We start from the raw sequence: 15,419 nt of genomic DNA on the forward strand, positions 1-15,419 counted from the left end.
ATCGTTGTTCCGCCGAGAATTTCCTGGTCGAATTCTGAGGCATCGCCGTACCACTCGTCATCTCGCATGACATAATACTGAACTGAACACACGAAGTCCTGAGCTCTTGACTCCGAGCTCTGACCACTGTGACCTCGATGTGGATAGTGCTCGAAATAACGCAGGTGTACGCGCAATGACGCAGCTTGTGACGAGCGGATATCGTGTTCGTTTCGCGCGACGCTCAAACGTGTGAACGCGGTTCCCGGGATGGGCCCACGATCCAATTACACGGAGTCGATTGCTGCGTCAACGTTACAACTATTACATACTCGGCAGTTGCTGCCGAGTCCTCCTCGGCGAGGAGCAAAAATTTCGATGAATTTCTCCGTCCATCATGAGCCGAGAGAACGATAAAAAAAGCGAGTCGATACCGCGCTAATAATTGTATCTTCTCCTTTTTCGCAGTTGCCCCAAATCCACCCCGAATCCATCCATCGGGTCATATCACAACAACGGCCGGTATGAAGGTGGAGCTAGTTTGTCGTTCCGACGGAGGAAAACCGGCTGCCGAGTTGACGTGGCTCGATGGCGATCGAGCGAAAGTTGAAGGTATGTGATGTTTCGCGTAATTCCTCATAGACGTACATGTATTTGAATCGCCTTATCCGCTAACATTTCCTCGAAACAATTTCGTTGCTGGTATCCGGCGGCGTCCCTCTCCGTCGGATATCGCGCTTAGTCTCTTCGACCGTCGGCGTCTCACATGCTGCGAATGACGCAGCCGATGATAAATGCTCGAAGAATGTAATTGACTAGCACAATGGAAACATTGGACGACGTTAGTTAGAGCTCCCCGATGTCGTTCCACTAACCCCAGTCATTAGTGTGTCTCCCTGCGAAAAATGAGAATCGAACCCGCCCGACCTCATGATATTATGTCCGACCCCCGAGCGTCGGCCCGCGCCTCCGGACAGAGGACACCGAGTCCGACATCAATGGGAAAGAATGATTCTGTCATCGGAAACTTCCGTGTGTATTATTCTGCAGACTGAGATAAACCTCCGCTCCTCCGAAAGCCCTCATGATGAGTACCGATACGACTCGCCCGGCGACGCCCACTGGGTTGAATTGAAAATTCCGCTTCCCCTGCAGGGCTCTGCGCGATGTGTTTCGTATCGTGTTCCTCCTCGGTCCCGGAAGATCCTATTGGATCGGGTTCTGGATGCCGACCGAGTACCTAAATCCCTCGGTCGCACCTGCAACGGAGCCGTCTCCCTACATCTGCGAGAGATGCTCTCGAGTGACAGCGAGCTGGTAATCTCCGCCAGACACCGGATCTCGAGCTCGTCGGGGTTTGTTATGCCTGGCGCTCGTTGTCGGATTCGGAACTTGTCTCGCTCAGACAGAATGCTCCAGACACCGGAACGCACGGTCGCCGAGTTGCATCCACAAGTGTCGATCCTTGTTCCCGGCCTTGATGGGTATGCTCGAATCCTGCAGAAACCGAGAATCGCGAGGTTCAGAATTCGGACACGCGACTGCTTGACAAAAGTCCTGATCCAAATCCGGACTAACGTGGAGTTGAACGCGCCTCCAGGAGCTCGATGAGCGACTTTGGCGTTGAGACTTCCTGGAAATAATGAGCCGATTTCCATTCCCTCCAGTCGCGCGCATCGTTCAATTTAGGTACACTCTGAATGTCATGACATGGAACAGAGCAAAAACTCAAATGCTTGTTCCATCAATAATTTACCAGAATAGCGCGTCATTACAATTAGGAGAGCGAGTGGAAGAGGGAAGATCTGAATTTCTCAACAGCGAGGGAACTCATCTTGCGCTCTTCGACTGGATCTGAGTCTTCCTCAGCCACCACTCGCCGTCCTGATGCCAGCTTAGGGCCTTGTCCGTCCAACGTATCCGATCGAACGACCGCCGGCGCTCGGAGAGAATACCCGTGAACTTAACCGAGGAATATTAAACACTCACCCGGATCGGAACGGATTAAGGTCGTAGAGCGACCACGGTCCGGATTCCGTCATGGATCGGGATAAATGAACAGAGAAGGACTCCGGTTGGTGGGGAAATCAATGAGGATCCTCCGCGCGGGACCCTGCGCGGACGCTCATGAAGGTCTCGGGATACGTGGCTTGAGATTTTCGTAACTGACATGGGTCAACAGTTTCGTGGGGAAGTTCGTCCTCTCAAGATTCTCTTCTGCATGGATGAGCTCCGCGATCTCAGAAGGGATCCTTCGTTGCTTGCCTATACGAGAGTTTGCAGAAGCTTGCCTAGCGGAGCGAGCCGACGACAACGCTATGGCCGAACAAATGCGCGCCATTTGAAACTTCCTTATCCCCATTACCAGAGCCCAGTGTCCCAATTAACGCCGTGGATGAGTATTTCGATATTTCCTCGACGAGTGTTGAAAAAAGTTTTCTCAACTGTTTCAGGACCAGGTCTGCATCGCGAGGTGGAGTCTGTTTCCGAGTCCAAAAGGGAAAACTCCGTGTTAACGTGGACCTTCCACCCGAGCAAAGACCACGACGGACAAAATCTAACGTGTCGAGCTGATAGCCCGGCGACGACGGATTCCATGCTGGCGACTGTGACCATCGAGGTCAAATGTGAGTGAGAGAGTGACTTTTTTCAGAAGCTTCTCGAACACGCATAAAAGATTCATCGGACTGACGGAGACGAAACGTACATCCATGGCTATGGAGTTGAAGTCTGTGTGAAAACCCTTCTGTGTATGGCAGACAAGCTCCGCGAGCAGTTTACGCACAAAAACTTCGTCTGACGACCTTCGGAGAGAAGCATGTTCCGAGTGCCTGCTCGTCTGAGCATCAAAACACGACACGGACGGTTCCTCGACATTGATTAGCTGTGGGAGTTCCGAAATAATCTGACGCCACATGACAATGCTCCTCAGCAAGCAGATACCGTATTCGTGGAGGAGCGTCTCTCTGACCAGAGTTTCCGGAAAAGTGATCACCTGAGGCCAGCCGGTTAATATGCGGAGCCAGCCATTCCTAATGAGGGTGTACATAATTTACGCCCCGGTGGTCGCTCTGAGCCTCTTATTCCCCGACAGGGACGGAAACGGAGGCTCTTTGTTCGATGCTTCGATCAGCGTTCCTCGAGTGACATCCGATTCTGTCAATCCGTCGCCTCGCTCACGGAGCGTCTACTCCTCGAGAGCATTTTGCACGAACGCTCCGATTCGCTCATATTCCAACGACAATGATGGAGAAGATCAAGATCAAACGTATCTTGTTCGACTTTAATCCGCTATTGCGATCGAGCCTTTCTTCTCCGTACGCAATGAAATTATTCGTCCGCTTGGCCGAAAATCCTTTTGGATGGATTCCCTGGATCTTTCCGCAGAATAATTTCGTATCTCCCAGATTCTCCGTCGGGCCTCATTCAGACTTCGAGATTATTCTCCACCGTTCCAAAAACTCACTGACTGAGAACATGAATGCTTTCCACCGACAGATCCTCCGGCAATCACGTTATCCGTCGAAAACGAACGAGTACAAGAAGGAGACACGGTTCGGTTCATCTGCTCGGCCCAAGCGAATCCCGGGGATTTGAGCTATCGGTGGTTCCGGAATGACGAGCCCATTCCGCTGGATGAATCGCAGAACACACTCGTTCTCGACTCGGTTTCTCGTAAAATGAACGGCGAAACCGTCACGTGCGAAGTGCGCAATTCGATCGGTACAAGTAAATCTACTCAGACATTGAACGTGTATTACAAGCCCCAGTTCAAGTCGGAAGTCGCGGTCGTTGCGGCGGAGCTAGGTGAGTTTTCGAAAGGAGCGAGTTCAGAGAGACTTCTCCATGCGAGGGATGCCGTCACATACGGAATATCCGAGCGAGAAATCTGAGACGGTGCACTTTCATTTGTCAACAGGCTCCGAAGTCAGGCTCGACTGCGAAGTGGACAGCAACCCGAAGCCTGACATCATTTGGATGCGGGACGGAAGCCCGCAGGTCCTGGAAAAGCAATCAACCCTCATAATTCGCAGCATGAGAGAGTCGCACGCCGGAAAATACATTTGCAGAGCTTCGGTTTCTGGTTTCCAGGTAACTATGGGGTGACAGAAGGGAAAAGGAAACTTACTCGGTTACGGTAGGATAGAGGAAATCGTGAACGCTCCCCCTTGGAAGAGAACGTGATGAAGGGAACGGAGGTTTCGAAGCGTCCACCGAGATTCGAATGTATCGTCGATATGGGAGCAGGCTCACGGAACTCGGACCTGGACTCATTCGATACATTCGAGATGAGCCAGACCCGAGCTCCGAAGCTAAGAAACCTGGAGTTAGGCGCGAGCGCAGTTCCCTCGGAAGAGGCTCAATGAGGGCGTCTCCGATCCTGACTCGATTTTTCAGGAAATAACTAATGAGATAACAGTCTACGTGAAAGGCCCGCCTCGCATCAGCAGCCCGCCGCTGCAGTACGGTATGGAGGGCCAGGAAGCACAGGTTGAATGTCTCATCGTCTCTGTTCCTCCTGCCGGGAAGGTACGATGGGAGAGGGATGGACAGCTTCTCGATATTGACAACAACCAGGGTATCGAGATGATCAAAGGTGAGCACCGAACACGCGGCTTCCACCATCCGCCACGGAATATCTGCATCCGATGGTCTGTTCCGAAGAATTCGCGGATCCGGAGCGACTCGATGGGTTTTTCATGACGTTTTATTATAAACCACGCAGAGCCTCTGACGAATGGCGAGAGGAATCTTCTTGTGATCCATCACGCGTCCGATCGAGATTTCGGAGAATACAACTGCACCGCTTGGAACTCGTTCGGGGAAGACAGTATGATTATTTCCGTGAGGAAACATCGGAATATGGCGACGCTCGTGGTTATGCTCGGTGCCACGACAGGAGCCGTGGTGATCGTTCTGTTATCCATCATGATCATATTCTGCGTTCGGCGGAGGTCGTCGTCTACATCGCTCAAAGGTACGTCGACGAGCCAGGTCGAATATAAACTTTTTGAATGAAACCATGCATAGCAAGCCGTGCCTTCCGACAATTCGTCGACCAACTGAATGAACGATTGAGTCGATCTCGTCGGGAATCCGCGCTGTTTTCAACTCGGGCTCTCGATGTTCTCCTTCGGAAGTCCGAAAGTTCTGCAAACAGACACGGAACGAGTGAGATTCCCATTGACAGATCGGGACTTCCCGTTAAGATCTGAGCTCACCGATAGGGTCCCCATCTAGCGACTCTCATTCCAATGATTGTCTCCAACGTTGAACTCTGGAACCACAGCGGACGATATTCAGTGCCGATTGTCGAATAAGGCATGCCTCAGTTGGTTTCGGTCTGGATGTCAACGAAGGAGAATTTTAAGCTCCTTGACGGCTAACTGCTGCTAGTCACGGTGCGCGGGGGGCTCGCCCTCCTGTCTCGCTGGCAGGCAAGCAAGCTAGCTGTTTCGGTTTTCGGGGTCGCAAGGTTTAATGGAGGCTTTAACTGGCATACGACAGCAACGACAACGCGGACGTCAAGGATGGGAGCGAGCCATTGAGTCAGGAGCCAACAAAAGGCTTCCCTTCGACTTGCTCCCCTCCCGCCCGTTCGTGCGTCCACATCACTGGCGGGCGGCAGAGCGGCCGTCACCACGTAGAAAAGAGAAAGGCCTTCGTCTAACTTATCTCCTGCTCAATTGACAGACTTCAACAATGAGAACAAGAACGGGAAGACTCTACCGAATGGCGTCCTCAGCGGAGACTCCAACATCGGACCGCATGGCGATCTGAAAGTGGAAATCACGCCCACGATGACGAGCGTTGATGGAACGGTTCCATCTTCCGTCTGGAACGATAACGACAACTCGCATACCGCGTTGCCGTCGTACCACGCAGTCACGTCCGAAGGATTTGGACAGACGTCGACAGGACCGAAAGCGGTACGTACCTACGTACGCGAATATCGTAAGTCGCTTGACGTGTGGGGCAGTTTCAAGTCGTTCCCAGTGGGACGAGAGCAACAGCAGGAGCAGCAACAGCGGTCCGTCCGTCAGACAGTCTTGCTGTGGAAGCGACCGGGGGAACCACGCTCAGTCGGGAGAATCGCACAGAGAGAACATGCGCTCGCGACTGCGGCTTTGTGAAGATGTACGAGGAATCGATGTGTCGTTCGATTCCTTGTTATACGAAGATGAAGTGATGTTGTTGCAGACGGGTCCCTCCGTGCCCCTCACGTTTTTTTCCCGTCACTCCCTGAGCACAGCTTGTCGTGAAGAGCTCAAAGATTCGGAACGTGAGTCTCGATCCTATGCTCGCTCTCACCTTGAGAAATTGCGTACCAATTTACGCGGTGTTTCACACGTCGTCCGCTGGCGCAGATTCTGGATCGTATTCGTGTTTGCCTCGCCTTCCTGGAAGGGGGATTTCGGTCCATGTGGTGATTTTCATTCGATTTCAGTTGAGAACAATGCATGGAGACGCGCCACGAGTCCTACCCCTTCCTCCGTTGAGCTTTGAGCTTGTTCGAACGAGAAGTTTGTTGACCTAAACAGTCGTTTCTCATTCGAACTCGGTGCCGTACATTAGGGAAATTACTGCTTGAGCTTGCTGCTTCTGTCACAAGCGGAAGAGCGTATAGAACCGAGGGGCTGGTAACCCAAAGCGGAAAGTTCGTGGCTGCCACCTGTAGCGGCGCTCGCATCACGCGCTCCACTTAGGTAGATGAATAGCGACATCTCCTCGGGCTGCTGATGCTGCTGCAGAAGCGGTTTCGAGGAGACTTTCCGTTTTAGAATCAAAGGACGCTTTCCGATAGGCCGACTCAAGAGTCGTTCCCTGAATAGGGCAAATGGGAAGGAAACCGGAGTAGAGCGAGTGGCTTGAATGCCAGTTCAAGGGAGACGCCGTGAAGTGTCAGGCAGACTTGATGCACTATCCGAACTCTCAATAATGGTCGGTCAATGATCGCATTGTCACGAGGGAGTGCCCCAAGACGATTCTCCGCTCTACAGAGAGGTGCATTCATTGAGAGAACGTTGCCGTCGCTCTCTGACACAACTCGGAGGACACCTGCATCAATATATCTCAATCATTCGGGGCATTGCAGCGTTCCAGATCACCATTGCTCACTACCTCGTCGCCATTCATGCTGTCCTGAGCGACGAAACTTCCTGAAAAGCTCCTGAAAAAAATTATTTTCTCCTTCTTCTCTGTATCGAGCCGCTGATTCCTGGGAGAATTCGGCCTAGCCACTCTGTTGCGGATGATACCGCCTACAATCCGGGTCTCTCGTAGAACTTCCTGTGGGCTTCACCTGCAGGTCGAAACTGACAATGAGTGTTGATGCGGCGAGCTCCCACCCACTCTGCGAGAAAGAATAAGGGGGATCCATCCACATGAGTCAGTGCTTGACACCTTGATTACGACATGAGGTATGAACTCGATATTCACATCGAGCTTTAGGCGAATTGTGTCAGATTCACGAGCCCTGACCCCACGCGGGGCGCTCAAGTTCAGACCGAGCATCACTCAGAGCCTCGATGGCGAAATCGGTCAATAGATGACTCGTCACAACAAGAGCAGATTTATTTGATTGCAGCAAGGCTTTGACACGCCGCCCACTGCATTAGCGACTCGCATTATCGAAAATGAGGGGCGTATAGGGAAGCGGCGCGGGAGAGGCCGGCCGTCTAGTTGGAGTAGGAGGTGGTCGTCTCAGAGTTTCAGGCTTCTGCCTGGGTACATTCCCCACATCCGTGGCGACGTCGGCACCTTTCCTGGGAACTGAGTCAGGTACTCAGGACTGGGCGACTCATCTTTGGAGCTCACAAAGAGGGGACATCGAACGCCATGAGCGTATTATAAGAAGTGTTCTCCCATTGCAGAATGGTCAGCAAAACAATAACGCTGGATACCAGGTGTCCTACAGCGACTCGATAGGCAGCGGGGACTTCAGCCTCATCATAGGAGGGCCGCAACTCCATGCGACGTCTCCCATTATTGCCAATGGGGCTATCTATAATGGCAGCGTCACTAATGCTGCCCTCATACTTCCTCAGTACGCGCTCAACGACCTCTCTGGGTAAGCCGCCGAAATTTCCCAAAAACAATCCTATCCCGCAGTCGACCGGTAATCCTCCGGAGCGCTCGTCGAGCAGGAACGAACTCGCCGCATGAGAAGCACGAATATCGGCAACGGGAGGTCTCATTCATGACGTATAGTTTGTACTTTGTTGCATCGCCAGCGATTGCTCAGACCGAAATGTTCCGATCCGTTGAACGAAGCGAACTACTCGTATTTGCGCAAACGGAAGCGAAAACATCCATTTTAGCGTCTGATGGAAGAACTTCGCAGATGGATCACAGCGTTGCTAATTAACAAGTTCTCCGCGAGCAGGTCCGCGACGAGTCCATCGGAATGTGGGACGCTATCACGAAATACGTTCACGTTGCGTCAGCATCCGACGTCGCCCCCTCAGACCGGCACGCTTCCTTTCCGAAAGCAAGTGACGTCTCCTGATCATATGTCTCCGCAAAGGTACGCTTGGGATTGTTGAACCGTTGAATCGGACCTGTTTAGCTCGCGGGTTTCGAGACTGCAACCGCCTGCCGCCGGCATATCCCGGAATTCCTATCCCCGTCCCCTCGAGCCGTGACCGTTTCGTTTATTCGGACCTCCGGAATCGATGCCACGAGGAGTCACCACGATCCCGTCTTTCCAGGTACATAACTGCCAGCCAAAACGGTCATGTGGTGGGATCGTTTAAGGGCAGTCAGCTGGCAACCCATGTATGATGTCTGACCGCGCCGCGCGGATGAGCTGGAGCCATGTTATGAAAGTGAATGTAAAATGTGTCGCAGTCGTCGGACTCCAGAAAGGAAGAAAGTTTAGGGACTGCTCAATTGTGTATGAAACAACGATCTACTCGTTTGATCCGGGGACTTCATTGCGATCACGAAGCGCTGACAGTACTGCAAGTCCCTTGAGTCATGAGAGAAACTTCGAACTCTATCCTTGCTTGGGGTCTAGTTGCAGATCATGACGTGCTGTGATTCGCACAGACTATCAGGGTCGTTTCGAGTTTGTCGTCGGAAAAAACTGCAATAATTTTTCTCGCTTCGGAACCAACAACAATAAACTTCACACAGCGTGAGAGGGGGAACTTTCGAAGGCAACACGAGTTACAGACTGACAGCCCCCGAGATCGTGGTCGAACGAAGGAACGAATGAATGGATGAGCGTATTGAATGATCTGTATCATATTTGTGATTAAGCCAATAGATGGATGGTTGAAGCCAACCGGCCAGAATTCACCGCTCACTCTTTCCGTTTGAAGCCTGGTGTTATAGAAATGCAGATTGCGGAACCAGGATGGCTGAGAATCGGAAATTCATTGGATCCGACGAGTTGGTCCTCGTAGTTTCGCGATGCCCCGATTTGAATCAATCGGACTATCGAGAGCAACAGCACTCCAGGCGGAACCTGATCCCCGATTCTGATACCGAAAGGTCGAGTTCGAAGGTCGCTGTGTTTAGGGATGATTGGATCGAAAATGACTTTACCCGTAGATCTTGTCGACGAAATTGAAACCGCTCGCCTTCCCTGTGCCTCCCTGCTTCCCGGGACTGCTGTTGCTCCGGTGTTTCGCTGGAAATGCGCGAGAATGCTGGAAAGGATGCCGGGCTGCGAAGGAAAGTTGGCTTTTGATGTAAATATACTTTGTACAAACTCATGACTCATGAGTTCAACCTTGAAAGCAGACGGGACAAGGGGGGCAATCGATAGCCGCCGGGAATAACTACCACAACTACATGATTGAAACTGTCAAATAAGGAAAAGCGATTGGCTTATTTTGTAAATAAAAGATTTTACTGTGTGTAAAATATTCGCTCAACAGCGTCGGCTTCTTTATTGCTCGATTCGCAGCTCGGAAGATGATCAGCTCCATTGAGGACTCATGTCAAGGCTGTAGGTCAGCGGTTCCCAACCTTTTCGGCTCCTAGCGAACCCAGAATTCCCCCGCGGCTCCCGCGGCTCCCAGGATACCCAGTGCCCACGCGGCTCCCGCGGCTCCTACCTACTCTCCCTTCTTTCTCCCTTAAAAGGACACAAGGAAACAAAAGGTGCTCCGTGCGGTGGTGTGAAAGCGAGTAAGATTTTATTTTAGCTTCGTTCGCTTCTCGATAGAGTTGGGCGGAATAGGTTTGAACCGAATGGCGGGAACACAACCGTGGCGGATGAGGTCGATCCCTTTCGGAACCTTCCCTTGGAATTGACAAACCCTGACGGCCCGGACCTACACCAGAAATTCGTCCGCGGCTCCTCCACAAAAGTCCCGCGGCTACCCTAGGAGCCGCGGCTCTCAGCTTGGGAACCGCTGCTGTAGGTTGTAGATCTCCATCAGGGGTATTCAAGCTTCAACAGCGTCGCGGGAATTCCCGCTCGCTCTCATGAGGATCCCGCCGCTCCCGGAGCGAATCTCTCCTCAGAGGTCTCAGCCCGGCCCGCCCGCCAGCCGGCCAGCCAGGATTCCTCGCCCAGGACGGTGCGTTCGATCCGAATCGCGTGGTATCGTGCCAGCGGAGAGATCCATAGCTCATATTCCCGCTCAACGTGCTATTCTCCGGATACGACTTATGTTCCGTGGAGCTTCATTATCCCCATTTGACGTATCAATGGAGGCCGACAGGACCATTGGTTCAGTTTTACCCTACTAACCCCCAGCAAAGATAATTGACGTCAGTCTCTCTCTTCTACGTTCAACAAATCCCGCTCTTAAGATCTACCTCCCGTACTCCTCGTGCGGGTCTCCCACAGATTTACCATACGTGCCATCACACGGTATCTCAAGCATACGTACAACCGAACAGAAAGTACGGCGTACCACCGTACAAGTCGAACCTCGGGATCACCGAACAGGAGCTCACAATCGAGAGCGGGCGAGAGAAAGGGAGAGGGAAGATCCGAGTCTCCGGTACTTTGCGAGCTGCACATTGGAGACATAGTATTTTGTGGGAAGACTGGATAAACATCAGACAGTCTAGCGCTCGATCCGAGATTACTTCTGATCGTTCACTGATGAAACGGTCCCAATCAGTGGATGACTCATTGCCTTTCTGCGGTGTTCCGAATGGATCCGATGAAGTGCATAAGAAACTCAGGGCTGGGAGGACACAGAGCGACCAACTTTGGGGGGATACTTTTCCGAAAATAACGTGATCCTAGGTAATCTAGGGTCAGGCGGGAACATATGTAGGTCAGAAAGCGGAATCCTTCTTTCCGAATAGACAAGCCACGAATGAGTTCAAGTGAGAGTCGTAAGGGGGTCTTCGACTATCCCTCTATTAGCGCGAATCGATCTCTCACCTGCACGGAGCTCTCAGTAGAACTCGATGTCTTCAGGTTCTGAGCTGATCCCGTTCATCTGTTTTTTCGCTTTTTGTCATGACTCATGACACAAAGACAACAGATCTCGATCCAAGTCAGGTAGACTCGATATGACAGGTCATTCTTCTTTCATATGCTCAATCTCCGTGGCTAGCGAATCACGCGACGTCGTCCGCATTGCTGATCGAGCTCGAATCTGCTCTTGAGCAGTGTGATCGATATCCCCTGTTTTCACTTTCGGAGTGAATACGTCGACGCCTCTCAGCGTGATCGAAATTAGCTGATAGTATTCAGTTATGAGTTGGATCAGGATTACTCATTGCAGCATCGATGTCTCTTCTTCTTGGCGAGATACAGCGGATCGAGCGCGGCTGCCAGGATGGAGGAGGGCCGAGGCGTTTGCAGCCCTAGAGGAGCCGATGTACTTCATCGCAGTGCCGCTCATGCTTGCGTGCGCACTCATCAGTACCGTACCGAAAAGACGATACCACGATGAACGGAACGTGATCATGTACATTGCCGCCTTCACCGCTCGTTGCGAGATTCTCCACGTGCTCCTTGAGTGTCCGAATTGGCTGATTGGCACGGTGAAGTCGAGACCTTTTCTGGGGCTACTCTCGCTTTTGCCGCGACGAACGAAATTTTCGGTTCCTCGCCGGGCGCGACCGAGTCCTATCTCTTCAGCTTGGCACAAGAATTGAATGTCTTCGAGAGCTTCGCCCCTTCTTCTGGTAGTCTGCGGTTCTTCGTGGGTGGCTGTGGCATCTTCCTTTTGCTTGATGGCTGGTTGTATGACATCGAAACCGCAGAATTATGCCAATGATTCGTGGCTTGGAGCACTCGTGTGAGAAGCGCCGAAAGCCCATCCGAATATTGATCTGTACGCGAATACGTTCCCTATCGTCTTTGGTTCGGATAGGCCGATCTTCGCCATGATGTCGACGACACGACATGCGTGGCCCGGGGCTACTGAGTCTGCGACTGGTTCTAGGCCGCTCGCGCGGGAGGCGGTGTGGGTTCGATCCCTGCTGCCGGAAAAAATGCAGGTACTCGGCCTTGATCCTCCTGGGTACATTTGCTCTATGGATCCGTCCTCGGAAGCAATGTGAATAACAGTACCCGGGACGTTAAACGTTGGCTGTGTGGATCAGCCCGAAAAAGTTTTTGGTTCTAGGCCGAATGTCCTCGCGACTTCTGGAAACTTGGATCTCGAGACGCAGTTCAGCTCGACGGCCGAAGAATCCAGTGTCTTCCCGTTATCGAATCTGCTTCCCAGTCTCATCCCGTGGATACCACAGTTATGAAGACTGAGAATCTTACCTCCGGCGGTTGACATGGTTATGTCGGTGTGCTGAGTAGGCTGTGATCTCAGTCTTTCCACCAGGGAGCTCGTGATGTGAGATGACTCGGACCCGGGGTCGATTAAGATTCGACATGGTACCGCAGTATCTCTGCACTCAGGCCACACTTGAGCCCTCCAGAGGTAGTAAGGCTCTTCCGATGCGTCCGCGAGCATGTTCGTGGAGGGTCTCTGCCTGTCCATTCACGGGAGCCGGGCGGAACACCTGCGCAGATTGAAGCGTAGTGTTTAGCTCCACAGACTCGGCATGGGTGTCGGGGGCCTTCTCTGCAGTTCCTGTCCTCATGGTCGAGCTTGAGGCATTTTGAACATGCGTTCTTTGCAGCCACGTCTCCCCCGCGCGCACGAGGCTGCGCACCTTGATTGTAAACGTCACTCGTTGTCCAACCGTCGAGGGAGACGGTTGTGAATAACATTCTAAGTTAATCGGAGGAATAAAAAACGTTTTGAAACCTTCGAGAAGTTTTGTGAAATATCCAGTGAGTCAATTTGTAGTTTCTGGAATTTTTGACACATTCGGTTTTGGACTCGCGAAGCTGGTGACCTCTGGCGTCCTTTTTTTAGTAGTTGAGAACCCGCCACGTTGGAGTCGTTGATCCTCGAAGAAGGGAAAGAGATCGTCGGAGTGAGTGAAATCCGTATTCATGTGTGGGTGCGAGACTCGATGAGTGAATTCAGGGTGATTGATTGCAAGAGTCCGTTTTCAGAGACCGTTCGAAAAAAATGATGCTCACATCCCCTATCCAGACTCGGCAGCGGACCACGGAAGCCAACAATTAGGTATGCGGGTTTTGGTGGATGACGTTGAAGGAGCTGTGAGTTCATCGTTCGTAGGGGAGGAGCCCATTGAGGTGGCCCAGCTCAATGTTGAGGTCGGAGGGGAGCGGGACCCCAATTTGACTTTTGTAGTCCGATCGCAGTAGAAGTGTTCCGACGGGGTCCTCGCGTTGAGCATTGCTTGCTCCCTGATCTGCATGACGGCATTCTTGGTCGCCGTGTTCTCGGGCGGGATTTCCACCGGGGGTGGCTCCCCCTATCCAATAGCCAAGGATTCCCCGTCAACTCCCTCGGGAGAAAAAGTTATACGTCTTGACCTCAGCGGTTTTGTTTGTGACCGGGGTGGGGGGTTATTTTGTCTGTCCCCCCTTTTCGGACTTTGCGTTGAAATGAAAGTTAAGCGGGTGGCGAAGCCCCCCGCAACCGCCGGAAACGGGGCCGAGAAGAGGCCGTTGCTTTGTGCCCGGTCCAAATTCCTCCAAGAGGTTTGAAAGATAAAAAAACGTCGACGAGAGGCGTCGCGGGAGACCGTGGTTCAGCGTTGTCAATGTTGAGTATGATCGTTATGCTTGGCTTCGTTCATCCTCCTCGTTGAGCTTCATCCATTCGAGTTATCCAAATCTTGGTCTGGTTCCACCCGAGTTTTTCCTCAGATTTATCATTCTACATTTTGTCTACTGTTCGGTTTGTTCTTTTTCTTCATGTTTTATTTTTTTTAATAAAAGAGACACAAGCTATGATTATGGTCATTTTCTTTATCTTCAGTCTATGGGTTTCATTTATCTATTTTCTATCCTCGTATTATACTTCTACGAATTGATTTCAGGTTGGAACAGAAAACGAAGGTTTGGGGAGTGGCTCTTGCGTTCGCATGGCTGCGAGGGAGGGATTTTACTTCAGGATCCATTGCGAGTGATGATGCGTGTATCATGTGTTATGAGTTTATGAGTCGTCTTGATGGCTACATCATTCGCCAGTTTGGTCATGTTCTGTTGTTCCGTTTTCTTGTCTGTGTATGGGTCCGTTATAGAATTTTCTGATTGCTGTCCTATCTTGTTGGAGGCTGATCTCCTTTGATGTGTCCTGGGTCAGTCTTATATAGAGCTGTTCGTGTTCTCTGAGCACTCGGCTGACCGCAGCTGGAGGCAGACCTTGTGATATCTGGTATTGTAACGTCTGTTCGTGATCCTGAGTTGTATCATATACTTCGTTGATATTGTTTTGTAGCTGCGCAATTCTGTTTTCGTTGTCACGAATTTCCCTCGAAGCCTGGGCTTGATATTATTTTTTCATGGGGATATTTGTCTTGTCCCACATGTCGATGACTCCATCGATGGCGTCTGGCTTGTTCTGAGCTTCTTCGACGTGTCTCCTCATGATAGGGACCATTTCTCTTTTGAAGCTGCGATATCCCGGGTCGTGGGTCATGTCGTTCATCGTATCTGTAATATTCGAGGTTTTCTGTTAGTTGAATTACACAGCTCGACAGCCAAATCGTTACAAAGAAAGTGATAGCTATTTCGGGGTAAACCGGGGGCGCCGAATCCGAATTTCATAACAGTTTTTCTCCATCAGGTCTAGTTTTCCCGAAATTTCGATTTTTCGATTTTTTGCCATTTTTCGTCTTCAAAAAATTCTAGCTCCGCCCCTGAGTGGACTAGATCGATGAAACTTTGGTGGCGGATAGACCTCGGTTGGGGCTACACCTGGCCGAGTTTTGGTGCAATTCGTCGCAGTGGTCTCTGAGCTAGAGCCATCGGAAACTAAAAAAAGAAGAAAAAAGTGGGAGAGGGACCTCTTAAAACGCACTTGACGGAAAAACTAGGACCTTTGAAGCGGTCTGACCTCGACAATTCGATAGAGGAAGCTTTTACGAGCATTTGAGACCAAGCAGAGCAAAAATCGGTCGATCCGTTCAGTTTTTAT

At 51.4% G+C, this 15,419-nt stretch overlaps 1 protein-coding gene across 1 annotated transcript in view; it reads left to right on the top strand.

Annotated features, from left to right (window-relative positions):
• LOC100906218 (irregular chiasm C-roughest protein) overlaps positions 1–8,841 on the top strand; it is a 68,373-nt gene extending 59,532 nt beyond the window's left edge. Inside the window, exons 5-14 of the mRNA XM_029111760.1 lie at positions 448–591; positions 2,433–2,606; positions 3,478–3,786; positions 3,899–4,071; positions 4,378–4,576; positions 4,706–4,934; positions 5,639–5,909; positions 7,854–8,050; positions 8,366–8,506; positions 8,691–8,841. Of these exons, the coding sequence (XP_028967593.1) occupies positions 448–591; positions 2,433–2,606; positions 3,478–3,786; positions 3,899–4,071; positions 4,378–4,576; positions 4,706–4,934; positions 5,639–5,909; positions 7,854–8,050; positions 8,366–8,506; positions 8,691–8,763 (1,910 nt within the window). The 3' untranslated portion in view covers positions 8,764–8,841. The remainder of the gene's footprint in view (positions 1–447; positions 592–2,432; positions 2,607–3,477; positions 3,787–3,898; positions 4,072–4,377; positions 4,577–4,705; positions 4,935–5,638; positions 5,910–7,853; positions 8,051–8,365; positions 8,507–8,690) is intronic.
• The last annotated feature ends 6,578 nt before the right edge of the window (positions 8,842–15,419 follow it).

The sequence above is a fragment of the Galendromus occidentalis genome, unplaced genomic scaffold (genome assembly GCF_000255335.2).
Source record: "Galendromus occidentalis unplaced genomic scaffold, Mocc_1.1 scf7180000077466, whole genome shotgun sequence".
Classification (NCBI taxonomy): Eukaryota; Metazoa; Arthropoda; class Arachnida; order Mesostigmata; family Phytoseiidae; genus Galendromus; species Galendromus occidentalis.